This window comes from Hyaena hyaena, unplaced genomic scaffold (assembly GCF_003009895.1).
Source record: "Hyaena hyaena isolate Hyena2069 unplaced genomic scaffold, ASM300989v1 scaffold_536, whole genome shotgun sequence".
Classification (NCBI taxonomy): domain Eukaryota; kingdom Metazoa; phylum Chordata; class Mammalia; order Carnivora; family Hyaenidae; genus Hyaena; species Hyaena hyaena.
In genome coordinates, this window is record NW_024081168.1 from 1041117 (window position 1) to 1068736 (window position 27620).

At 49.3% G+C, this 27620-nt stretch overlaps 1 protein-coding gene across 1 annotated transcript; it reads left to right on the forward strand.

Annotated features, from left to right (window-relative positions):
- The first annotated feature begins 551 nt into the window (after positions 1-551).
- FAM155B (family with sequence similarity 155 member B) lies at positions 552-27620 on the forward strand. Its single transcript, XM_039255642.1, has 3 exons — positions 552-1510; positions 26653-26824; positions 27233-27620. The coding sequence occupies exons 1-3, from the start codon at positions 650-652 to the stop codon at positions 27616-27618; spliced, it is 1419 nt and encodes a 472-aa protein (XP_039111573.1). The 5' UTR covers positions 552-649; the 3' UTR covers positions 27619-27620.

Sequence of the window (27620 nt, forward strand, 5' to 3'; positions counted from 1 at the left end):
CCGGCCCGGGACCGGCGCGGGCGAACGGCCAGAGCGCGAGCGAAGCCCGAAGGGCCGGGCAGTGGGCCGGCCGGCGGGCCTAGGAGGGCGCAAGCGAGGCAGAGAGCGGCGCGGAACAGGCAGCAGGCGGGCGGGCGGGCGGGAGCGGCGCGGCGCGGGGCGGGCGAGCGGAGCGCGGCGGCCGGGCCCGCACGGCGGCGCTGAGGGGCGCAGAGCTGCGCCGAGCCGAGACGGCCAGAACAGAGTGCGAGCCGGGCGGCCGCCGGCGCGGAGTGGAGTGGCGCGGCGCCGAGGGCAGCTGAGGGGCCCGACACTATGAGGAGTGCGGCGCCGCCGCCGCAGCCGCCACCGCCCCAGTGCCCCGCACCGCCCCCCGCCGGGACACCGGGCAGTGCCTAGCGGGCCGGGCGGCGGCGCCCAGGCTGCAAGCGAGGGAGCGCGGGAGGAGCGCGGGGACGGCACGAGAGCACCCCGCGACTCTGGCCTGAGCGGGGCCCCGGGCCGGCTGGCCTGCCTCACCATGCAGCCCCCGAGGTAGAGCCTGGACGGCGCGGAGGAGCGCGGAGCGGTGCGCAGCCAGCTCGCCCGCCCGTGACGGCCGTCCGGCCTCGCGCCTGCCTGATCCCTCCAGCCCGGAACCCCCTGAAATATGTTCAGGGGCGCTTGGATGTGGCCCGGGAAAGACGCCGCCGCGCTGACTATCTGCTGCTGCTGCTGCTGCTGGGCTCCCAGGCCGAGCGACAAACCTTGCGCTGACTCTGAGCGGGCGCAGCGATGGCGACTGTCCCTTGCGTCCCTGCTCTTCTTCACCGTGCTCCTTGCTGACCATCTGTGGCTGTGCGCGGGGGCCCGGCCCCGGGCCAGGGAACTGAGCAGCGCCATGCGGCCGCCCTGGGGGACTGGCCGGGAGCGGCAGCCGATGCCTCCTCGCGCGGTGCTGCCCCTGCGGCCGCCGCCGCCTGGCGAGCCCAGCGCGCCCCCGGGCACCTGCGGCCCCCAGTACATCAACCTGACCAAAGCTGCCCCCGCTGCCGGTCCCAGGCCGGACTGCGGTGGCGTCCCAGAGCCCACTGGGCTGGACGCAGCTTGCACCAAATTGCAATCTTTGCAGAGACTTTTTGAACCGACTACCCCAGCCCCCCCACTGCGGCCCCCTGACTCCCCTTCCCGTGTCCCGGCCGAGTTCCCCTCCGCCAAAAAAAACTTGCTCAAAGGCCACTTTCGGAACTTCACTCTCTCCTTTTGCGACACCTACACGGTCTGGGACTTGCTGCTGGGCATGGACCGCCCCGACAGCCTGGACTGCAGCCTGGACACCCTGCTGGGGGACCTGCTGGCCGTGGTGGCCAGCCCGGGCTCCGGGGCCTGGGAGGTGTGTAGCAACTGTATCGAGGCGTACCAGCGGCTCGACCGACATGCTCAGGAAAAATATGACGAGTTCGACCTCGTGCTGCATAAATACTTACAGGCAGAAGAGTACTCAATCCGGTCCTGCACGAAAGGCTGTAAGGTAGGGACTGGCGTCCGCGGGCGCAACACCTACCTCGGCAGCGGGAGCGTTGGCGGTGGGACTCGGAGAGAAAAGGAGGTCTCCCCCTTCACCTCCTCCCATCACCCCCACCGTTCGCAGTAGGGCACTAAGAATGCTACCTTGGAACCCTCCCCAGAGAAGGGGCCTCAGGGATTCAGGTCAATTAACCACCCGGCCAACTTCTATTAATTCCGGGTTTGGGCACCTTCGGACTGGGGCTTCCTGGTGCCCCGCCCCCGCATGGGGAGGGAGGGGTCACGGACAAAGGGGTGGAAAGAGGGATCTGACTCCCCAATCTCCATCCTCAGCCAGTGGTGACCCCTTCCTTTCCTTGGCTGGAATTGAATGTCCAGGGACTGACTGGCGCCGGGGGAAGGCCAAAGGTGGAAGGAGAAATATTTGGCAACCTAACCCCCATTCTCTGGCCCCTGCTAATGGGTGCGAGGAGAGGCGTTCCTGCTGATGGGGCAGGCGCCTCTGTTGACCTTATATGACCTGAGGTGGAGCCCAGGGTTGCCTGTCTTCTCCCAAGGAGGGAACCTGCCAGCTCCTCGTCCCTGATAAAAGGAGTTGGGAACGGGGCACAGCAGCTTGTGGGAAGGCCACTGGAGGCTGGTGCATTACAAAACTCCCAGTGCCTTCCCAGCACACTGGGGTAGCAGTGGAGGGAAAGCTGGCTGGCTGGCTGCTAGGGACAGGCATCCAGAAGAGAGGGGAGGCCGCTGCAGAATGGGCCTGCCTAGGGCAGAGCTGGGGATGGAGAAACTTCTTGACCCTCAGCAGGGTCATTCTGGACAAGAGGTGCATGGCGGCTGTCAATGTTTGGGATGTGGTGCTACTGCCCTGTTTGCTCAGCCTGGCCAGGTGGACTGCCTTGGGGAGAAAAGAGAGCAGCAAGGTCAAAGGGTCAAGTGAGGAGGAGACCAGGTGGGGTGGTGGCCTCACTCATACTGGAGCTGGGGGCCAAGAGCTGGAGAGGGAGACAGTGACTCCTATTCTCACTTGTCTCTGTCTGAGGCCTTGGGGAGGGGCAGAAAGTGCCCCCTTTCCATGTAATGTGACCCCCGGGGACTTCTCCATGCTCTTCACAGACTCCTAAGGATTTGGGCAGGGGATTGGGGAGGAAAGGGGCAGCTCCTTGCTCCTGACTTCACTTTCTCCTTCTCCTTTTTCCTGTTCTCGTAACCTAGCAGTCTCCCTCCCGCCTCCCTCTGCCTCAGCTGACTCACTGCCTCACTCACACTACCAAATGAGATATTCCACTTCTTAAAGGTGTACAGACAGACAAACACACACTGCCATACACCACCACCACCCCCCCAGGCAAAGTTCTACAGAGATATAGAGAGGTTGTCGCCCCCACGAACAGAGCCATAGAAGCAGACACCATGTCACCCACACGTGGATCTCCCCACAATGTCAAAGACACACAAGTGGAGGAACTGTCACATGAAGAAGGACACGTTCTGTCATATAGAGAGACACACACCCTCGAGGTCAGTCACAGATAGACACTCGGCGAGAGCAGAGGGATGTGGTCCACTACCAGACAGAATAAAGGATGCTTATCTTTGTGGACCTCTCTCCAATCCCGTGGCCCCCATCTCTTCAGTCACCAGGATGCCTGAGAGACCACACCACAACTTTCCCATGGGTTTTTCCCCCATGTTATAGTTGGCTTCAACCTCTGTCCGATCCCACACTAAATAATGATCCCTCATATTACTTGTTTTTATCAAGCAATTGGATGTAGGAGAAAGGCACCTGATGTCTTGGATTCATGAGGCCTGATCACCTCTACCACTTGTTAGCAGTGTGACCTTGGGCATGTCACTTCACTTCTCTAAGCTTCTATTTCCTCAGGTGTAAAATGGGGACCCTAATCCTCACTCTGCCCACATCCTGAGTCTTTTGTGAGATTTAAGCGGGAAAAGATAGCTGATAGTGTTTTGTAATAATAACGTGACACCTGACATTGATGTTGTGCTGAGGGTTTTACCCTCTCTCACATATATTATGAGATCACAACTGCCCAGGGAGGATGGCAATACCAGCACCATTATCCCCATTTTACAGACAAGGAAACTGAGGCGCAGGGGGAATCCAGCAGTTTGTCCTGAGGTCACTTAGCTGACAAGTAGGAGTGCCAGGGCCTCCAACCTACATGTTCTGCAGAGGAGCAGAGGCATGCTTTTGCCGGAGCCTTCCATCAGGTTCCCCTTGGCCAGGGCCCTCCCTGCTCTCCTTTGTCTCCTTGCCGCTGTCACTGTCAGTCTCTTGCTCTCCCTCTCGAGTGAACTGTGCCTGCTCTCTTGCTGCCAGCTGTGCTGGGAGAAGGCCAGTGCCAGCTCTCTCTGGGTCTTTCCCCTCCTCTTCAGTGCTCTTTGCCTCAGCTGAGGCCTAGGCCCCTAGGACTCTGGATTGCAACTGCATTATGGGCACGGAGGGAAAAGGCATCCTTGCTCTACTCCTACCTGCAGCCCCTCTCTCTTTACCCCAATACTCCACCTCTATCCCAGTCCTGCCCTTAGGCTCCAAGCCCTCCTGCCCGGCCCCTACCCCAAAGGGGATCCCTTGGAGATGATGCCTCATCCTCGAAGCTTCTCCTGGGTAGGGAGCCCATAGCCCAGGCCGGGGTGAGGAGGCTTCCTCTACTTCTGCAAACCAAGCTTGGAACGTCTGCTCCGGGGCCAGGGGACCGCCCCATTCCTGGGGCCCTGTCCGGAGTATCTCAGATCTTACGGGGACAGCCCCAGAAACCCTCTTCTCTTTCTCAGCAACATTCTGTCCCTGTTTTGGGCCATGCAGGCCCCCACGAATCATACCTGTCTTCACTGCTGCCTGTGACACCTCCCAATTTAGTACCAGCTGCAACATTTCCTTAATGTGCGACTGACTTCCTCTCGCACAGCAGGGTATGTTAACTTAGGCAGGCAGCTGCCCATCCCCACCCTGGCCTCTCCCAACCCCAGGCAAGTGTTCCACCCCTCCCTCATCTCCCAGTGAACACGCCGCCCCACCCCCAAGCCCTTAGCTCCCCCTCCCCTTGTCCCCCCCCTCCTGGCCCTTCTGCTGGTTACTGGAGAGCCACCTCACCCCCCCATAGCTCTCCCTCCTCCCAACCCTGCCAAGCCCCGGGCTGCTTCTGATTGCCTCTTCCCCCACCTCTGCCCCTTTCCTACTCAAAATTCAGGACACAGCAACTAGGGGGAGTGGTGGAAATGAAAACAAACCCCTGGCTGCTTCTTTCATAGTTCTCATCCAAGAAGGGAAAGAAGCCCAAGAGGACAATTAGCTCCCTTACAAGCCATGGGCCACATAAGTAAAGGTTGGTGCCAGGGAAGGATGTGATAGTTCTCTATTCTGGACAGGCCCGAACCCACCTGGCAGACTGTGTGTGTTTCATTCTGGATCTCACACTGAGAGGGTTGGGAGGGGACTGGAACCCGAGTTCTCCTGGACAGAATTGAAGGAGCTGTTTCACCTGGAGAAGAGGAGACTCGGGAGGATATGGGCTCTGACTTCAAACCTCAGAAGAGCCTTCTCGGTGCAAAGGAGGCACGTCCTGCTTAGCTCCATAGGGACTTTGTAGTGAGAAAGTCCTGGGTTCCAACTCAGCTCTTCTATTTATTACCTGTGTGACCTTGAGCTAGGGACTTCAAGTCTCTGAGCCTCACTTTTCTTGTCTGTAACGTGGAGTGAGTTCATCCTAACAGCCCTGTGAGATCATCATTAATGAGAAGTCTGCATGGTACCTAGGCCTGGCACATCAGAGTTGCCCAGTTAACAGCTTTTTTCCTACCAAAGAGGGAACAGACTGCCTTCGAAGGAAATGAGCTCCTGCTCCCAGTAAACGTCTGGCCTGATTCAGGCAGACCCCTGGAGGAAATGCTGTGGAGGTGACTGTACCTCCAGATTATGGGGGGAGTTGGACAGGTGACCTCTGAGGTCTATTTCAGTCCAGAGTTTAGGCCCCTGAGCAGAGCCTGCTCCCTGAACAGGAGCCTTGGACGGGAAGGGCCAGAGAGAAGGGTTGACACACAGAGGAGGGGACTGCCAGAGCCAGCACCTCGCCTTCTGCCCGTACCCGTTGGGGCCTCGCTCTTCCTCCACTCCGGCTGGCAGTTGTTTCTGCCTCACTGCCTTCCTTTCTCCTCCCACCTGCCACAGCTTTCCTGCCAAGCAGGACTCCTGGGCTGACACTGATGCTGAGAGAAGGGAGCTCAGGTCACTGGGCAAAGGGCAGATGTCCTAAGTTGGCCAGTGGTCCCTGTTGTCACCTGAGCTTGCAGGTTAGGAGTAGTGCTCCACAATTGGCCTCCCTGACCTAGTGTTCTTGCGGGCAGAGAGGGAGCCCTTGTCCATGCTGGGGCTGGGGGAAGGGGGAGAAAGTTAAGAAAGGGCCTCCAGGAACCATGGAAAAGCCTCTGCTGGGGAGGAGCCTCTAAATCCACAGAAGCTTATTGCCCAGGCATGTGAGCGTTGGGCTTCTGGGAAGAGAAGGGCCAGAGAAGCAGCAGCGTGCACAGCCCAGACAAGGATATAGTGGATTCGATGTGGGAGTGGGAAAGTGACCTCATTGCTGCCCACACCTCTCCAGACTTCTTCAACCCCACCCTGACCCACCCCACCCCCATAGTCTTCTCAAATTTTAGCCCACACCCAACCCACATACGAGTGGCCTCACAACCTTTCTAATCTCTTCTTAGAAGATCACGCCAGGGAAAAAAAAAAAAAAAAAAAAAAGATCACGCCAGAGCATTCCCAAGCCACACCCCACACCTCACTTCCTAATCCTTACCCATACACCTACACTCATCCAACCCCCCACTTCTCCCAGCAGTTACTTCCACCCCCACCCCACCCCACCCCACCCACACCCCACCCCACATCACCCACCTCTACCACACACCCCTCCCATCTTTTACCCCATGTTCTTCCTCTCTCTGGCCTCCTCGCCCTAACCACCCTCTCCCACCACCCTGCACTGTACCTCTTGCCCTTGATAAGCTCCATGCCCCCTCACCCCTTGCATCTCTCACACCCCTCACACTTCACCTCCCTTGTCCCCATCCCCTCTCCTGCCCCCCTTCCATCTTCTAGTCCCCTCCCCCCCTCCCCTTTCCCTTTCTGCTTTCATGTCCTCCCTGCCTTCTCTCCTCCCTGCTCAGGGTAGACATGTGGATGTGTGCATGCTCACACATTTAGACACAGACACACACTCACATGGGCACACAATCTTCTTCATGGATACTTCCCATCCTTCCCACAAGCTGGTGCCTGACTACTATAGTCACCATAGCAACGGGAACCTCCAGGAAGGATACGCTGGTATCTCCTGAAGGTGGGGGTGGGGGGAGCTATGTGGAGGAAGGGAGCCCAGCAACCTCCCACCTAGTCTCATGGTCTGGCTGGAAGAGTCTGCTAAACATGATGGAGGTGGGGTGAGGAAAGGGAAGACGGGGGGCGGGGCTGAGAATAAAGGAGGGTCCAGGACCTCCGAACACATCACAAGCGTGAGAGGGTGCTTCTAAGTCATATGGGTGCCTGTCGTCTCCTCTCTAGGCCTTGGTACCTCAGGGAAAGGACACACCCACCCCTCCGTGTGTAGGTGGGTATGTAGGAGGACATCTCAGGCTCAAGGGTGGGAGTTTGCCCTAGAAAATCTTCTCCCTCGGGCAGTTCTTTTGTGTTCCCATCCTCTAAGCTGTTTACCTGCTGTCTGCCAGGGCAGACTGGGCATCAGACCTCCCCACCACCCCCACCTCAGCTCTAGTCTCAGCGACATTCAGATTCCAGCCTCAGGCGTTTGCTGGAAAGCCAGGGGCAGCTTCTGATGGGGTCTAGACAAATATGGGCTTCCAGAAGCACCATTCGCTAATGCTGCCCCACGAGGCCTCAGGAGAATGGGTATGTTGTGTTCCTGTGCTTAGAGGCACGTAGGCCAGAGCTTATGCAGGTGGCTAGGGATGCTGGGCCAGACTTTTCTCCCTAGGCATAAGAGGAGGTTCAAAACAGCCTGAAGTTTTGACACCTTGAGCCAGGTAGGTGCTTAGAGGGGAGAGCAAAGGCACAGGCAAGCTGCAGCTGGGCCTGGTGAGGAAAGGAGTTACTACCGAGTGATAGGGGCTGCCAGGACCAAAGCTCCTGCTTCAATGGATTCTGGAGAAGGGTGCTGGAACCTGAGCCACAGGTCCCTGGGCTAGAGGGCTAGGCAGATTGGTGCCAGAGTAGAAAGGGATCAGAAAGAAAAAGGGGGCTTTTGAGTGCCTGGGAGACAACAGGGGCTTTAGAGGTGTCCATAAGCACATTTAAATCCTGACAATCATCCTAGCGGGCGGGTACTGTCATTACCCCCACTTTACAAATGAGACAACTGTGGACACCTGGGTGGCTCAGTCGGTTAGGCTGTCAAGTGTCCAACTTCAACTCAGGTCATGAACTCGTGGTTCGTGAGTTTGAGCCCCACTTCGGGCTCTGTGCTGACAGTTTGGAGCCTGGAGTCTGCTTCAGATTCTGTGTCTCCTTCTGTCTGTTCCTCACCTGTTCATACTCTCTTTCTCTCTCTCTCAAAAATAAATAAAGAATAATTTTTTTTTTAAATGAGACAACTGAGGCTTAGTGAAGGGAAGTGACCCAGCCATGCCACACAGCCAGAAGGTGGGGGGACTGGAATACAAAATCAGGTCTGTCTATTCTTTCCCCAGAGTACACGTGTATAAAGAAAATGTTAATGGTCTCCTCCAGCTGTCAGAAGCAGTGCCCAGCTGGCTACTGAGACACTGGGCTGCAAAGCCACGCTGACCTCAGAGGAGGTCCGGCAAGGCCTTCTGGCATCCCGGGGTCCCCTGGAGTGGCTCAGATGCAAAGTGGGGACCTACCAACATCCTCTTGGCTCAGTACCCCAGTCTCTTGTCCTTGAGACCTAGAGACAATCACCAGTACCCTCTTGAGATAGTGATAGAGGAGGGGTGTGAGGAAGGGAGGTGTTTGCTGCCTCCTTTTTCCATGGGCTCTACAAAAGAGGTGAGAGGCGCCGGGCTTCCCTTGCCTGGAGGGAAGGTATCCGTTACATTCTCAGCCTCATCCGCTGGAAGGACCAACCACTGCAGGAGGGGAGAAGGTCCTCCTAGGCAGGCCTAGTTCAGGCCTGAGCCCACCCAGCACCTGCTGGGAGAGGGGTCGGGGAAAGAGTGAGACCTCATCACCCCAGAGCCTGCTGACGCCTGTCCTGAGCTTTGGACACTTAGTTCCCTTGCCAGTGTTGTGGTGAGCCCTGGACTGGGATGGCTAGGCTTCTCTGGGGTGGGTGGGGGAGGCAGGGTGGGGTGGGTAGAACGAAGTGCCAACTCACCAAGTGTTGCTGCAGAGGGACATGTAGTGGTCGTGGGTGTTACCATTGTTTCCTGTCTTTTTATTTGGTTTTCAGCAAATAGCATGACTACCTGGCAGATCTGTGAAAGGTGAACCTATCTGCTTAGTATTAAACTCAACTAGAACTTCCAACACCAAGTTAAGCCTCCAGAATTATAGACTCAGAGTCTTTCAAAAATACCCTTTTTTCTAATGACCGAAAACATGGTCTTTGAGAAATTTTGAAGATAGAAGTATAATAGGTAAAAGGGCACAGACACACTTTTAATGGTATAGTGTATTTCCTCCTAATAGAGCTTTTTGTGACATATATATATATATATATACATATTTAGTTTTTTCATTATAGTAAAATATACATGACATAAAATTTACCATTCTAACCACTTTTAAGTGTATAATCCAGTGACATTAAGTACATTTGCAATGCTGTACAATCACCACCACCACCCATTTCTAAAACATTTATATTCTCCTAAGTAGAAACTCTATAGCTGCTAAACAATAATTCTTCATTCTTCCCTCCCCCGGCCCCCAGTAACTTCTATCCTACATTCTGGCTCTGTGAATTTGACTATTCTCGGTACCTCATCTATGTGGAATCATACACTATTTGTCCCTTTGTGTCTGGCTTATTTCATTTAACGTAATGTTTTCAAGGTTCAATCATGTTGTATCATGTGTAGTACTTCATTCCTTTTTATGGCCAAATAATATTTTATTGTCTGGATATACCATATTTTGTTTATACATTCATCTCTGTGGGCACTCGGGTTGTTTCCACCCTTGGGCAATTATGAATAAAGCTGCCATGGACATTCATGGACAGATGTTTGTGTGGACATATGTTTTCACTTCCTTTCACCTTTTGGCTACTCTGAATAATGTGATTACGAACATTGGTGTACACGTATCTGTTCAAATCCTTGCTTGCAATTCTTTGGGGTACATACCTAGATGTGGACCTGCTGGATCGCATGGCAATTCTACATTGACCTTTTAGAGAAACCATCATGCTGTTTTCCACAGCGGCTGCACCATTTTACATTCTTCTCAGCCATGCCCAAAGGTTCTAATTTCTCCACACCATTCCCACCCAGCACCTATTATTTTCCATTTTTTGAGACTAGCCATCTTAATAGATAGGAGTATCTAGTTTTACACAGTTGAAATCATACAGTTTTTCACCCTGCTCTTTTGAAGTTACACCCTGAGTATCTTTCCATGTAATTAAATATTCAAAAACATCATTCTTGATGAGTGTACAATATTCTACCACATGAATATAGTGCAACTCATTTAACTAGTCCCCTATTGTGAGATATTTACTTTAATTCCAACCTCTACTATTATTATAATTAATGCTGTGATGACCATCTTTGTTCTTAAATATTTGTCAGATCTGTGATTCCTTTTTTTAATAAATGCTATTTCAAACAGTTCTTTTCTTATTTCTCTGTTTTGCTGAGTTTCTTAAATCACAAACTAATGCATGATCATGGACCAAATCTAACAATACAGAGGTTTATAAAGAAAACATTAATAATCCTTCCAGTCCCACTGCCCTGAGGTCACTGATGTTAATGATTCCATATGTATCCTTCCGCCCCTCTCTCTGAGCTTACATAAACATTTGCACACCAAATGACTTTTTATTTCCTTTGTTTTGCATACAAATGGGAGCATAAACATTAATTCTGCAGGATGAACATTTGGGACTAGTCTAACAGAATCAAAGAGTCTTACCCTTTTCAAGGCTCTTGACATACAAAATTTCTTTCTAACCAAATTTCTTTCCAGAAGGGCTATGCTAGTTTATACCCTCACCACAAGTGTGGAACTAATTTACCACCCTTTTCCAGTACTGAGTATCATATTTTTAAAGCTTTACTAATTTGGGGTTGAAAAATGGTAGAGTGTTGGCTTTTAATCTGCATTCCTTAGGTCAAAAATTTGTTTTTCTTCTTTGTAGGCCATTTGCATTGCCCGTTTTGTGAATTGTCTGTTTATATCTTGCGTTTTTTTAAATTGATTTCTATGTATTCTTTTATGTGTATGAATGATTTTAACCTTTTTCTGATCACATTTGTGTCTGTTGTTTTTTTCATTTGGTATTTCAATCCTAGAGCTGAAAGGAAGGAATGGGAAAGAAAAGAACTATCCTAGGCCCTTAATTCTTACATCTGCCTTGGGAAGTGCAAAAATATGTATCCCTGTTTTACATAGGAGAAGACAGGTTCAGAGAGGTTAGGTAACTAGCTCAAGGTCATTCAGCTAGTAAGAGGTGGAGCTGGGATTTGAATCCAGGTCAAATCCAGGGATTTGATTGCCAGAAGGCAATGGTACTGCCCAATCTGTGCCAGTACAATTAAACTATAGATAAAGCTTTGTGCCTGTTGCCTTGCCAACATAATTTATAGAAAGGCAAGGATAGGTGCTTAATAAATATCTCCATTTTGCAGGTGAAGAAAATGTAGATCAGGGAATTTAAGTCACTTGCTTGAGGTTTCGTAACTGCAAAGAGCAAACCGGGGATTTGACCGCAGGGCTTAGTTTAAAGATGTCTAACCCTGTCTTCTCCTCATACATACTGCCTCCCTAGGGACCATGATCTTGGATCCAAATTGAGGCCCAGAGAGGGAAAGTACTTTGCTCATAGCTATATAGCAAATTAGTGGCTGAGTCCCTGCCTCCTTACAGGTGACTTGTCCAAGTTCACAAAGCTAGTTACTGGCAGAGCCAGAGTCTGAACCCAGCTTTAGCTAACTCTCCATCTGACTTAAGCAAAGGCTTTGCAATGAAGAACATTTGTGGGGCAAGCTAGGTAGTAGGAGAGATTAGGTAGAGTGCCCTGAGACCTTTCGGAAGGAATGTACTCTAGCATTGGAGACTTCCAAGGCAAAACTGTTCCAGAAGCCCCTAAATGATAGGACGCAGGACAGGACAGCTAGTGTCCAAAGGCAAGAAAACCTTTCTACAGGTAGTATCCGAAGGAGATGGCTGCCTTCCCTTCACCTGTTGCTAAAGATTGAGGCAGGAATAGTAAGCCTTGGGCTGTGGGTAGGAAGCTGGTGGGTTTGGATGAAACAAAGCATTCGTTGCTTCTTGTCAACATCTCCATCTCCCAGGGTGTGTGTGTGTGTGTGTGTGTGTGTGTGTGTGTGTGTGTGTGTGTGTGTTTAGAAGAAAGTGAGAAGGGAGTGCTTTGATGGGAGAGTGGAAATGGCCATTTGTAGCCCCTAGTAGTACCCAAATGTTCTTCCCTCCACACCCCCTTACAAAGAAACCCTTACTTATACAAGAAATGGGCTGAATACACTGACTTTACTTTTTTCCAGTTTTTAAAATGTTTTAATATTTATTTTTTGAGAGAGAGAGAGAGACAGAGTGTGAGCAGGGAAGGGGCAGAGAGAGAGGGAGACACAGAATCCAAAGCAGGCTCCAAGCTCTGAGTGGTCAGCACAGAGCCTGACGTGGCACTTGAACTCATGAACCGTGAGATCATGACCCGAGCTGAAGTCAGAGGCTTTGGAGACACCCAGGTGCCCCTAAATACACTGACCTTAGAAAATCACTCTCTCATGCCGTCCTAGAGATCCTTCCCCAACTTGACCTGAAATTCTATCAAAAAGAGTTAGTAACCAGGTAATTACTTTAATGGTAATAGTGAAATGAAGAGAGACCAGCCACAGGTCTATATGGGATATAAGAGCTTGGGCACTAAAGTCCGGGTAAATCTGGCTTTTATTTTTATTTTTTAAATATTTTTATTTCTAGGAGAGAGAGAGAGAGAGAGAGAGAGACAGCGTGAGCAGGGGAGGGTCAGAGAGAGAGGGAGACACAGACTCTGAAATAGGTTCCAGGCTCTGAGCTGGCAGTCAGCACAGAGCCTGACGCGGGGCTCAAACCCACGAACCGCGAGATCATGACCTAAGCGAAAGTCAGACGCTTAACCGACTAAGCCACCCAGGCGCCCCAAATCTGGCTTTTAAATCTGTCTTCTCCATAAAACAGTTGCTGAGATCTTGAACATTTTCTTTTACTCTCTTGGAACCTCACTTTCTTCACATTTGAAATTAGGAAATAGGGTCATTGTGATGCTCGAATGACTTACAACATGCTAATCTCTTAAGACTACAGTGCCTATAGATGGAAAGTGCTCATAAAATGGTAGCCACCATTATTATTATTTTTTTTACAAATAGTTTATTGTCAAATTAGTTTCCACATAACACCCAGTGCTCATCCCCAAGGTGCCCTCCTCCGTGCCCATCCCCCCTCGCCCCCTACATCCATCAGTCCTCAGTTTTTGTCAGCATTCAAGAGTCTCTCATGGTTTGCCTCTCTCCCTTTCCCCCACCATGTCCGCCCTTCTTCTCCCCCTTGGTCCTCCGTCAAGTTCCTCCTAATCCTCCTATACGTGCAAACATAGGATATTTGTCCTTCTCTGCCTGACTTATTTCACTCAGCATAACACCACCATTATTATTATTGGCTGTGTGGCCTTTGGCAAGTTATTTGCCCTTTCTGGCCCTTCCTGTTTCACCTGTAAATATGTGTCCAACTCAGAGGGTGGTTGTGAGGATTCAAGGAGTTAATAAATGTCAGTTGCTTAGAACAGAGCCTGACATATAGTAAGCACTTAATAAATGGCCGCTAGTATTATTCTCACCTTAATTAGATGTATTTAATCCGAATGACTGTTTAATGCCCAATTGAGATTGACAACACCAGGATGGACTGCTTAGGAGAAGGGAAAGGTAATTTGGTAAGGTAAGCAGGAGGTGATGCCACTCTGTCTGGCATCAGAGTGGGAGGTTAGGAGCCAGAAGGCAACTGGAGAGATTCTAGTGAGTGAGGGCACAAAGACATGCTTAGGTGGAGGGAGAAAGAGGTAGAGATGGAAGGACTCCAGAGCCCTGATTCACCTCATCCCTAGAGACCGAACATAACTGACAGATCCTTTTATCAGGTCTCTGTTCTCCCCAGCCTCTCATCTGTCTATCAAGGTACTGCATTTGAGGAAGGCAGGCAGGTCAGGGAGCTGGTTTCACAATGATCCCCACAGAAGGCTAGAAATGATTTTCTGGGCCTGGGTCCAGGACTAGCAGTGTGTGGCAAACACCTGTGCCTGGAGGGGCAGTGGGATCTTATGCTGCACATGTCTGTGTGCAGCTCAAAGGAAGCGACAGCTTCACTGTCACACTGGTAACATTCCTGCGGTGGCCTGCATAGGCATTGGGCACAGAAGCCCCCAAAGCTCCTTTCCTCTCATATTAGTTCCTCTCTTTGGCTCTAGGACCACTCATTTGTTCCGTTGGCCTGTTAAGTTGACCTGGCCCAACCTCATGGCCCAGGCAGTGGTAATGGAGTAGATGATCCAGGACTGTAGTACAGGGCCTGGGGCTTTGGGACTGAGTCTAGTGAGATTAAGTCTTGGAGATTTTGTTTTACTGTTTTTGAAGTTCATGGATGCACATTAGTTTATCTTTTTCTTTTATTTTCATTTTATCAAGGTAATGCATGGCCATAATTTAAGTATACATATAAGCTACATATGTATACTCATTCGTCAGTGTTAAACACATGAAATTCTCTTCTTCTTCTGATATTTATCACCACATTTCTAGTGATATGCCAATTCTGCTATTTCTTGACTATTATGTTTTATTTATTTTTTAAAATGTTTTTATAGTTTGTTTATTTTTGAGACAGAGAGAGAGAGAGAGAGAGAGCATGAGCAAGGGAGGGGCAGAGAGAGAGGGAGACGCAAGATCTCAAGCAGGCTCCAGGCTCTGAGCTGTCAGCACAGAACCCGACGCGGGGCTCAAACCCACGAACCGTGAGATCATGACCTGAGCCGAAGTCGGATGCATAACCGACTGAGCCACCCAGGCGCCCCTTGACTTTCATGTTTTAAATACCAGTGTATGTATATGTGTATAAAAGATATATATTTTTTGTCTTTTAAATGATAAATATAAACCTCAATGCTTAAAATTAAAACAGAAGCCTTCTGCTCAACCCCTGAGCCTCACTCTTCAGAGTTAAATATTTTCAAATCTCTTAGCTTTTTTCCTGATATATACCCCCACAGTTCAAAATGGCATGCCAATACTGCTCTTTCTTGATTTTTTTTCTGTTTTAAATATCTATTGGCTTTATTTTATTAGGGGCAGATTTGGCTCTTACTACCAGCAGGACTGTATGTACGCATATACTTCCCCTCCCTTCATATATCCAATATTGGCATATCACAACTTCTGACTTGAACAGTATTCCATTTTTACATTATTAGGACTATAAATATTGTTCACAGCTGGGTCATGTATAATACTGGATTACATTTCCTTCCATGGCCAACTTGTTTTCCTGCAGTTGATATTTGCCTCTTTTTTCTATTTGCTTAGTTTTCTAGGACTTTTTGCTAATGCATCTCCCATTTCCCCATCAGAGCTATAAAACTCAAGTAAACACACATTAACATTACATAACCCATTACTTCTACCTTTTTCTTACAGTTCTCCACCTTGTCCCAATCTGGGCTAGTTGCTGGAGGCTTGGTTTTCAAGTGCTCAGATTTCAAATACTTAGCAAGCACCTTTTCTATATACCTAAATCCATGTGAAACACTAAGGGCAATGTGCAGATAATTAAGATACAATCCCTGTCCTCAGGGAGCCTACAGTTTTGAGGATTCACTTTATAACAGATATCGTACCAGAAGGCTTGGGCTTCTTGCCAGGACTTTGGTCTAGGCTGTGTCTTTGATCCCATACTCCAGGCAGGCCTATCTCTTTCCATCTCTCTCCACTAAATACGACATAGTCCCCTAGAGAGCAAATGTAGCCTTAGGCTGCATTAACAGAAACAGAGCTTCCAGGTCAGGAGGGCTGATACTTCGACTTGATTGTGTTGATAAACTCTAATTGGGTATTGGGTTCAGTTCAGTTTCTTTCAGACACAGAAAAATAGCAACTCCTCTGACTATGAAGAACCAGGATAGGGGAGAGAACTGGAAACCACGTTCTATGAAACCATTGAAAAAACTGGAGTGTTTGGCTTCTTAGAAGAATAGTCTACACATAGCTATCTCCATTTTTCTTCCTTCACATTGCTTTTTAAATTGGCTTCAGTCTAGTTTCTGCCCCCAGTGATCCAGTGAAACTGCTCTCACCATGATGAGACTGCCAGCATGTTTCTGTCTAAAACCTTATCTGCTGACCACTCCTTCATCTTGGAAACTCTCTCCTTTCCTAATTTGCAGAATGCTACTCTCTTCTGTTTCTCCTCTAATCTTTTAAGCCACTCCACCATCTTCATCAGATTCCCTTCCTCCACCTTCCCCTTAAATGTTAATGATTCAGAGGGATTCACTGTTGGTTCTTTTCTCTCTGTGCTCACTCTCCCTAGGCAATAGCATCCACTTCCTTGGCTTCCACTATTGCTTTATCAGTCCGTGTGAGCTATGCTGTGCCGTGATAATACACAACTCCTAAACATCTGAGGCTTAGCACAACAAACAGTTATTTCTTGCTCACCATACATGTCCAAGACAGGTCAGCAGGGATCATCTGCTCATGATAGTCACCAAGAGACCCAGGCTAGTGGAGGACAGGAGCTTCTCAGTACTGCTTCCACAGTCAACAGCAGAGGGTAGAGAATGGCAAATCATATATCAGTTCTTAGAGCTTCTCCCCAAAAATGATCCATGTCACTTCAACTCACATTTCATTGGTCAAAGTAAGTCATATGGTCAAAGGGTGGGGAGAAGTATAGTCCTACCATGTTTCTAATGATTAACCCTTATCCCTTGGTGATTTGTCTCTAGCCCAGGCTTTCCTTCTGAGCTCAGACCATTATGTCCAACTGCCTCCTTGACATTTCTACCTAGCTGACACACTAGTACGTCAAAGTCAATATGGCCAAAACCTTTTTTTTTTAGTATTTATTTTTTAAATGTTTATTTTTGAGAGAGAGAGAGAGAGAGAGAGAGAGAGACTGAGCAAGCAGGGGAGGGCAGAGAGAGGGAGAGAGAGAATATGAAGTAGACTCCGTCCTGACAGCAGAGAGTCTGATGTGGGGCTTGAACTCACGAACCGTGAGACCAGAACTCGAGCCAAAGTCGGTTGCTTAACCAACTGAGCCACCCAGGAGCCCCATTGTGGCCAAAACCTTAGTTCATCTTTTGCACCCCCAAATCTACCCCTCCTCCTGATTTCCCTTCTTTAATAAAGGAAGCTACTATTCATCCTGCCACTCAAGCCAGAAACCTGGTAATCATCCTGGACCCTTCCCTCTCCCCCGTAAGTTATCCTGTCGGTTCTACCTCCTTGACATCTCTTCTCACATCCACCCCTTCTCTCCATTTCTTAATTGTGCTCCTACTGCCTTAGTTGAGGTCCCCATCATCTCTCACTGAGACTATTGCAATATTTTCTTAACTGGTCTCCCTACCTCCAGTCTTGATGCCTACACTCCATCATCCACACATTCAGACACAGTGTGTAAAGTTAGCCACAGAAGTGATAAGTGATCTTTTTAAAAGCAATTCTTTAAAGCTCATTAAAAGCTTTCAGTTGCCTCTAAGATGAAGCCCACGTCCTCTTCAGCATCCAGAACATATCATAATATGGGCATGGCCTTCCTCTGCAACCTCACCTCCCATTACATTTCCCTTTGCAGCCTCTAATTATGCTAAACTACCTACAGTGTCTGAACCCAGCACTATTTCACACCTCCAGGCCTTTATACCTGCTGATTCCTTTGCTTGAAGTACACCTATTCCTGCCCTATTCCACCTAGTGAACTTCTACTAATTTTTTCCAAGCCCCAATTCAAGCCTCTCCCACATGAAGATGTGTACATGTCCTCAGCCTTCGAAACACAGTTGATCATTCCTCCCTCTATGCTACCACTGTACCAAGTACATACTACTTATCGCAGTGACTTATAATGATTGATTCACATGGTTGTCTCTCCTTCTTGAAGATAGCAATCTTATCTTCATCATCTGTAGCCCCGCCCCCATCACAGCACCAGATAGTCAGAAGATGTTCAGAAAGTGATCATTGTGTGAATAAATGAATGGGAAGACCTGATTCAGGGAAGTTTACAAATAACTTCGGGACTATCAAGGGGGAAAGGAAGCCAACTATGGAGTTAGTAGGAGCCATGAGTAAAGCCACAGAGAGGGTATTAGCTCAAAAGAAGGAAGAACTTCTTTAACTGCTAGAGTTGTCTGAAGATATGGGCTGCTCTGGGAGAGACTAAGAGCCCTGTGACAATAGTGCTTGGCAGTGATGTTGGAATGGAAATTTCAATAGCAGACAGGGAGATGTAGTGATGACTCTCACAGTCACTTCCATTCTGGAGTGGTCATGAACCTGCCTCTTGTACTCATGTGATTGATATGGATCACCTAGGCTCCTTGCGAGTTTCCCTTGCGTTAGGAACACCACTTTTCACTAACCAGGCTGCCCCTGGCGAAGACAGGTCAACCCAGCCATTGGCCTTTGAGCAGACGGCCTAGGAAGCTTGGAGGTGTGAGGTCCCTCTGGAACTGCAATGCCTTTATGTTCTTACACGCCTCTCCATCCATCTCCCCTCCTTTTCCTCCAGGCTAGGTCAGGCCACTTTGACCCATGACTACTCATTCTCTGTGGCAGGAAAGCTGTTGCTTATTTTTATAGCCACTTAAGTAAAGCCATATTATCCACCTGGATTTGCTCTGTCATGCCTCTAATCCCAGTCTGACTCTGCCAATCCCAGTGAACTATGGCTATCTCCGGAGTTACGTCCGTGATCTCCTTCCCCCAAACTGGTGACTGACTTTGACCTTATCCTTTCCTGATCCAATTCTCTGAAAGCCCACAATCAGGAATAGGAGTACGTGGCTCTTTTCAGATTCTGCCCAAGGAGGTACCTCACACAATTCTAAGTGTGCTGATGGATGCGGTGCAAAGTGGCAAGGAGTTAGTTGTCAGAGCGCCTATGTGTTTTTTTTTTTTTTTATTTCTTTAGTTTTGAAAGACAGAGAGAGAGAGAGAGAGAGCATGAGCAGGGGAGGGGCAGAGAGAGAAGGAGACACAGAGTCTGAAACAGGCCCCAGGCTTCGAGCTGTCAGCACAGAGCCCCGACGCGGGGCTCGAACCCACAAACCGTGAGATCATGACCTGAGCTGAAGTCGGCTGCTTAACCGACTGAGCCACCCAGGTGCCCCGTCAGAGTACTTGTTTTACTCTTGGCTTTGTAGTTGATTTCCCGCATGCCTCTGACTTGGCTAAGCCAATCCCTTTTACTGGGCCTCAGTTTCCCCCTAGGTAAAATCTGGGGACAGGGTTGTTACTTGTGTGTGGTGAACAGTGGATTTCATCCCCAAGTCAAGCCCAGACTGCTGCTCTGTCTCCATGGGCTCTGCAGCAGCAGCTCCTGGCCAAGGGTCCCAGGAGTACATTAAGAAAACAAGCAGCCATAAAGAGAAGGTCTGTAGGGAGGATTTAGATGGGGAAACAGGCCCTAGGGACATTAACAAGTTGGAATCCAAGAAAGAAACTGCTGACTTTCTGGTTGGCAAGAACAGAAGCTCTCCTCTCTGGATGATTTTCCAGCGCTTAAACCAAGGAGTCCGGGATGGCGTCTCTTTTTAAACCCCCTGGCCTAAGTCTTGACTTTGGGTGGTGTGTGTAGTGCTCACTTGTGTGCATTCACACAGCACCCTGGGGGCCAGGAGAAGTCAGATACTTCCTTCCAAAGGAGCATAGGGGTGACAATGCCTGGGCCAGGGCTGTGAGCCAGGAAGCAGCAAGGTAAAGCTTTCCAGGTTCTCCTGGTCCTCCCTTAACTGGCCACTGCAAAGCCCAGGAGAGGCTGGGATCCCCCTCATCTTTCCTGCCCCCATTTCAAGAGTGGCTTAGCAGCCCAGTTGGGAGGAGGGGAGGGATAGGCTTCCCAGCTTCCTTTTTGGATTAATTGGTGTTCCCTCTAGTTACTCCCTGCTTTCTTCCCCTCCCAGTTCCCATAGCAACTTGGCTACAGCAGCCAGAACTTGATTGAGCCCAGTGGTGGCCTGACTGAGGTGGAAAAGGGGATTCTGTAGGAAAAGGAGAGCACTTCCAGGTCAGGTCTTCCAACCCCACCTCTTCTGCCGATACCTCAAGGGTCTAGGATGGTTAAGCTCAGAGGACGGGACACGACGAAGAAGGCTTTTCTGCCAGGGCTGGAGTTTGAAGAGCCTGAAAGCCTGGAGCCAGCCTGGTTCTCAGCTCTCCTCTGCTGCCCATGCCCCTGTGTGTCCTGCCCCTGCGTGTGGAATTTGCAGTCGTTGGTAGGATTGTCCAGTAAGAACCCTGGAGTTAGATTCAAGAAACCAAGTTTGAAGTTTCTCCCTCTGCCAGGATTTTATGTGACTATCAACAAGTCATTCCCCCTTTTCTGGGCCTCAGTTTCCTCATCCGTGAAATGTAAGGGGAGGAACTAAACTGATAGCTCGCTGCATATTAAAATTACCTAGGGTGTTTTGAAAAACTACCTATGTGTGGGTCCCACACACAAGGAATCTGACTTAGTTGGTCTGGAGCACATTTTTATTTTTATTTTATTTTATTTTATTTTAAGTTTAAAATAATTCCTATTCTTTTTTTTTTTTTTTTACAAATAGTTTATTGTCAAATTAGTTTCCACATAACACCCAGTGCTCATCCCCACAAGTGCCCTCCTCCGTGCCCCTCCCCCCTCCCCCCCACATCCATCAGTCCTCAGTTGCCTCTCTCCCTTTCCCCCACCATTTCCGCCCTTCTTCTCCCCCTTGTTCCTCCGACAAGTTCCTCCTAACCCTCCTATACGTGCAAACATACGGTATTTGTCCTTCTCTGCCTGACTTAGTTCGCTCAGCATAACTCAAGGTCCATCCATGTTGCTACCCATGGCCAGATTGCATTGTTTCTCATTGCCATGTAGTATTCCATGGTATAGATAAACCACATCTTCTTGATCCATTCATCGGTTGATGGACACTTAGGCTCTTTCCATGTTTTAGCTATTGTGGAGAGTGCTGCTATGATGGAGCACATTTTTAAAAGACTCTCTGAGTGATTCTAATATGCAGCCAGAGTTGAGAGACTGGAGCAAAAGACCTCCGAGGGTCTCCCAACTGACTGTTGTCTGGTTCTGAGACATTTCTTCCTTTTTCCTACATGCCTCACGTCCAGCAAGCCCCACAGCTTCCCTAACCCTGGCTGTCTTGGCTCTTGCCCATTCTTATGGATGAGTATTGAGGCCGCCCCCTGTGACTGCCCAAACAACCCAGTGGCCTCTGGTTCAGTCCTCACACTGATGAGTCAGGGCAAGCTACTTAGGCCCAGCAAGGGAAATGGGCTGCAGAAACTGAGGCAGGCTTGCTGCTCAGGTGGTATCCCTGAGAGCCAGACTTTTCACTGGAGAAGGAGCCCAGACCACCTCTGAAGCAGGTGAGTCAGCAGTGGCCTCAGCTGGCCCTCTGTGAGGCCAAGAAATTGGATTACCTCTCAGCCCCTGTTTGCTCTTCCTCCATCCCCCTCATTAGTTCCTTGCCTGTTCCTGCCTAACCACCCACAGGCCTGGTGTCCTCTGGCAATCTGCTCGTCCACTTGTTGCCATGGTGACCCAGGCTTGGGGTATGGGGCTTGAGGGAGGGTCTTCTTTAGAAAGACCATACTCCCCCTGTCAGGCCACCCCTTTCTTGACCCCTGCCTCCCCCTCTCCCTCCCTCCCAGAGCATACAGGTGAGTGCCCAGCCACTATGCCCTGTTATTAGGCTAATCACAGCTGCCTGTGAAGGCTTCAACTCCAATTGGGCCTCCTTGCCTAGGAGCAGAAATATTGAACTGAAAGAGCCCAAGGAGAATCCTACAGAGACCTCCATACCCAATTGGTGGAAGAAGGGCGATGTCACACACTTTGGGGTGAGGATTAAGGAGGATTCTGGGTCCAGGCTGCTGAGATTGGGGCAGTGGCTATGGACAGAGCCTCACCTTGGCACTTGGTCCCAAAAGATGGGGGCGGGTGTTCTCTGAGGCTCTGGGCCCCTTAGCTGTGGGTATTTCCTTTTCTTTCTTGCCGTGCTTTTCTTCGTTTCTTCTACCCTCCTTGTACTCTTTATCCATCTTCTCACCCCTGCTTTCTTATATTCCCATCTTCCTTACCTAGCTTTATCCCCCTTCTCTCTCTTACCCTCATCTTTGTTACTTCCTCTTTCTTACCCCTCCTCTTCACAGCCCCCTCTCACCCCATCTTATGTCCCCACCTCTTAGCCCCCTGCTCTTTTGTTTCATCTTCTCTCACCCTCACTGCATCCCTTTACTTCTCTTACACTCCATCTCTTATTCCTCTGCCGTTTCTCCCCAGGCACACCCCCATCACCACCATTTTTCTACTCTCCAACTACTCACTCTTTCTCACCTTCCCTTTCTTACACATTCCTGCCTTGTACCCCCTTACCCCACTGCCCCTATCCCTTAGCCCCCGTCTTACCCCTCTACCTCTCTCTTACCCTGCCTCTTACCTGCACTTGATCTTTTACACCCTTCTTTCATTCCTTTCTCATTCCTTAGCACGTAGGCTTCATCCCAATAATTTCACTTGTAGGAGTTTATATAAATAAAAATTAACACAGGTGTGCAAGAGATATGTGTACAAAGGCATTCACCAAAGCATTGTTTATAACAATGAAAACTTGGAAATAACTGTCCATCCACAGGAGGCTGGCCCCCTTCCCACTCCTTTCATACAAAACTCTGTTCTTTTAGCATACCGTGCATTTACTTACCTCCATACTTCCACTTTAAGCTGCTGCCTCAGCCTGAAATGCCCTTTTGTCTCACCTCTACCCATCCTATCTAAAATCCTACTTTGATTTCTAGGTCAACTATTATCTTCTCACTGATTTCTTTCCCAGCTTTTCTATTTGATTCCCTCCAAGGGCCAGTGGTTTACCTCTCCTACAATATGGATGATACACCGAAGATTCAAGGTAGATGCATCCATCTATGAAACTGGAATTTCTCTGAGGGTAGGGACATGTCCTCATTTACTTGTCCTGTTCATTCGATAAACAGACCTTTTTTATGTGTATTGTGCTGAGGACACGGTGGTCAATAAGCACACAATGGTCAATAAGACAAACCCATATCGGCTCTCATGCATCACACATTTTAGTGAGGTTGACCAAGAAAAACAAAACAAGGATGCAGACAAAATTGTACTTGTGGTGAAGAAATAGTTAAGGAAAAGAGGAAATAATGAGAAGGCATCCTCCAGCTAGAGGGGTTAGGGAGACCGTCTCTGAGGAGGTGACACTGAACTGAGGCCTGAAAGATGAGAAGGACCTAGCCACACCAAAAGTGGGAGGAAGAGCATTCCAGGCCAAGAGAACAGTATGAGCCAAGGCCCTGAGGTGGAAAGAAGTAGGGCATGTTCAAGGAAAAGAAAGAAAACCTATGCGTGTGGCGCATGATGAGCTTGAAGGGAGAGATAGGAAATGAGGTTGGAGAACCAGATAGGAGCCAAGTTATGCAAGGGCTTGAAGTCTGTGGTCAAAAGTTTGGATTTTATTCTAAATGCACTGAAGGGTTTGAAGCAAGGGAGTAATATGATCTGGTGGCGTTCTGAGATCACTCTTACTCCTGTGTGAACGGTGGATTGGAAAAATGAAGGATAGAGGTGGGGAGGCCAGATAGGAGACTGTTGTACGGGTGACAGATGATAGTGGCCTGCACAAAGTTGTGGACGTGGGGTAAGAATGGGCATGTCTCGCTGATGGGCTGCACGTGGGGATGCAGGGAAAGAGAGGAATAAAGGCTGACACCTAAGTTTCTGGCTTGAATACCTGGGTAGACAGCCATGGCACTTCATTGAAATGGTTAAAACCTGGGAGTGAGGAGTGAGAAGAATTCAAGAACTTCATTTTAAGACTTAGAGCATGTTAAATGTGAGATGCCATCAAAGTATCAAACAATACTTTGTTCCTTAGGGGGTCGATTTGCCACTATAACCCACTACCACCCACCACCACCACCCATTACCACCCCTTGCTTTGTAAAAGGCTGTTGCGGGGATACATTGTGAAAGTCCATGTCCACGGTGAAGTTATTTGTTTTTCTCTGTAAATGTTTAAAGCCAGTGTAAGAACCTCTGACCATGTTGCTCATAGTGTGATTGAGAGGCTTCCAGCAGCAGAATGACCAGGACCCTTGTTCAAAATGCAGAGTCCTAAGCCCACCTCAGCCCTCTTGAAGCTGAATTGGAGGAGGTCATCTGCATACTTAACAAGTGCCACAGGAGATTCTGAGGTCCATTGAAACCTGAGAACCATTGCTGTGAGAAGCAACCATGGGAAGGTGCCCCTGAAGATATGAGGAGGATGTGGGCAAGTTAACCCCATCCATGAGAGCTGCCTGGGCATCCTGTTAAAATGCAAGTGCTGGGGGCACCTGGGTGGCTCGATCGGTTAAGCGTCCGACTTCAGCTCAGGTCGTGGTCTCACGGTTCGTGGGTTCGAGCCCCACGTCGGGCTCTGTGCTGACAGCTAGCTCAGAGCCTGGAGCCTGCTTCAGATTCTGTGTCTCCCTCTCTCTCTGACCCTCCCCTGCTCATGTGTCTCTATCTCTTACTCAAAAGTAAATAAAATATTAAAAAAAAAAAAAAAAGCAAGTGCTGGGGTGGCGGGTTTGGGGCAGGGCCTGGGATTCTGCACTTCTCACAAGCTCCTAGGTGATGGTGATGCTGCTGGTCTAGGTCCACACTTCCAATAGCAAAAAGCTATACCAGTGGTTCTCAGTGGGAGATGATTTTGCGTGACCCCCCCCCCACACACACACACAGGGGACATTTGACAATGGCCAGAGATGGTTTTTGGTTGTCACAAAAATGGGAGGATTAACTGGCAATTACTGGGCAAAGTCAAGGAATGCTGCACAATATCCTATAATGTACAGGATAGCCCCCCCCCCTCAAAAAAGTATCCAGTCCGTGGGCGTTTGCCCAAAGAAAATGAAAACATTAATTTGAAAAAGTGTATGCACTTGTTTGTTTATTGCAGCACTGTTTACAATAACCAAGATATGGAAGCAGCTCAAGTGTCTATCAATCGATAAATGGATAAAGAAGATAGAGGTGTGTGTGTGTGTGTGTGTGTGTGTGTGTGTGTGTGTGTAATGGAATATAAAAGAATGGAAATAAAACTCCTAAGGGGCACCTGGGTGGCTCAGTTGGTTAAGCATCCAACTTTGGCTTAGGTCATGATCTCATGGGTTCAAGTCCTGCCAAGGGCTCTGTGCTAACAGCTCAGAGTCTGGAGCCTGCCTCATATCCTGCGTCTCCTTCTCTCTCTGTCCCTTCCCTGCTCACGCTCTGTCTCTCTCTCTCTCTCTCTCTCTCAAAAATGAATAAATATTAAAAGAATCAGGTTGTGCCATTTGAGAACATGGATGGACCTAGAGTGTATTATGCTAAGTGAAAACAGAGTGAGACAGACAAATACCTTATTCACTTTCACTTTTATGTAGAATATAAAAAAAAACAAAACAAATGAATTAACAAGTAAAAAGCAGAATCAGACCTAGAAATACAGAGAACAAACTGATGGTTGCCAGAGGGGAGGGGATGAAGAGATAGGCAAAATCAGTGAACGGGAGTGGGAGATACAGGCTTCCAGTTATGGAATGAATAAGTCACAGGAATGAAAGGCACAGCACAGGGAGTAAAGTCAATGGTATTGTAATAGTGTCGTGTGGTGATGGATGGGGACTACAGTTGTGGTAATACAGCATAGAGTTGTTGAGTCACTGTGTTGTACACCTGAAACTAATGTAACATGGTATGTCAGCTCTACTTCAATTTAAGTAATCAATTAATTAATTATAAAAAATTTTAGAATTATCTAGTCCAAAATGTCAGTAGGGCCACTGTTGAAAAACTCTGGGATAATGATAGTCACAGAGTATAGAGCAGGCAACCTTTCTTAGCTAGGACCCAGTGCCTGGGGGGAGTGGGCTAGATGAGGAACAGGAAGTATACTGTGGAGCGAAACTGCAAAGCAAGATTTCCAAACGAAAGGTGGCATCTTCTCCACACCAGGGCTGAAGCCAACAGGACAGAGCATGGATTAAGTAGGGCTTGAAAGCACATGTGGTGCCTGGTAAGGCAGATTCCTGTTTTTATTAAAAATAACCCCTCACATTTGTATTGCACTTCAGAGTTTACAAAACATTTTCATATGTGTCGTCTTATTTGATCCACGTAACACCCTAATGAGGTAGGGCAAGGATTATTCTGTCCATCTCTTTCTTGAATTTTGAAACATGACACCATAAGCCAAAGGAGTGTTGGCTGAATTGAACAGGAACCAAAATTTACCTCACTGTCAGTGGCTTCAGACAAGTCAGGATACCTCCTTGGCTCAGCTACAAGAGTAGGGTTGGGTGGGATGACTGGTAAGGTCCTTTCCAGCTCTGACACGGGAGTAGTTTTGTGATTTTACCAACGAAAAAATTCGAAGTCTTGGAGGACTGCAGATTAGGGGACTTGGGAGTTTGGGCTATGAGATGAGAGATTCTAGGGTAACAGGTAGTGGTCTTGACCCAAACCTTTCTTCTTCTCCACCCCTGGATCCTGGGGATGGGTGGGTGGGCAAGTACACCCCTCCTCCATCCCTTTCCTTTGAGGTAGGAAGGGGCCGGTGCCTGGGCTGACACTCTTTCCTCTCCCCACAGGCTGTCTACAAGGCCTGGCTGTGCTCAGAATACTTCAGCGTGACCCAGCAGGAGTGCCAGCGCTGGGTGCCCTGCAAGCAATACTGCCTGGAGGTGCAGACCCGGTGCCCCTTTATACTCCCTGACAATGAGGAAATGGTGTACGGAGGGCTTCCTGGCTTTATCTGTACAGGTAAAGGCAGAAAACTGGGAAGGAGGGAGAAGGCCAGGGGCCCAGGGCAGGCCCCAGGTTGGCGGCGTGGGAGCAGGGAGGACGAGAGGGAGGTCAGATTAGAAGAAGGTTAGTGAGTGCCTTGAAGACTTGACAGCAAGGTCCCCAGGTTGGGATAGGGCCAGGTGGACTATGGGCCAAGAGGACAGGGGCCATCTCTATCTACAACATGCCCTGGCCAAGGAGTCATTCCAGAGAAGCTGTCTTGGGTCCCTGGGAGAGAAGTGTCTGGAAATGGCAGGCACCGAGGGGCGGGGGAAAGGAGTCTCGGGCAGGGCTACCAGAGCAGTCCCAGCTTTGAAAATCTCCTCTCTAGGAAAGCCATCTGCCGTTAGCACCGCACCACACACCTTCCTTATCCATTGGCAGGGTTGCTGGATACTTCGCCAAAGCGGCCGGAAACCAAGTGCTGCGACGTGCAGTGGGTCTCCTGTGAGTCGGAGAAGAAGAAGTTCAAGGAGACTGAGGCCCCCAAAACCCACCACCAGCAATTCCACCATTCCTATTTCCACCACTACCACCAACAGTACCACCACTACCACCCCCGCCATGACCCTCCAGGCCACATCAGCCACAAGCCCTCCCTGCTGCCGGTCTCTGGGGGCTCCCGTCTCAGCCCCAGCAGGATCCGGCTGTATGTCCTTGTTCTCATGCTCCTCCATACCATGGTGTCCTTCTCCAGTAGCCAGGGTGGTGGAGGACTGGGGCTGGAGGCACTGCCTGCCCTAGATGAGGGCCTGACTCGGGAAGAGTGACA

Bases quoted from the DNA above. Each gene is read 5' to 3' on its own strand.
- FAM155B (XM_039255642.1), top strand. From the start codon at position 650: ATGTTCAGGGGCGCTTGGATGTGGCCCGGGAAAGACGCCGCCGCGCTG. The intron at 1,511-26,652 runs GTAGGGACTGGC...CTCTCCCCACAG, and splicing joins CCTGCACGAAAGGCTGTAAG to GCTGTCTACAAGGCCTGGCT. The intron at 26,825-27,232 runs GTAAAGGCAGAA...ATCCATTGGCAG, and splicing joins TCCTGGCTTTATCTGTACAG to GGTTGCTGGATACTTCGCCA.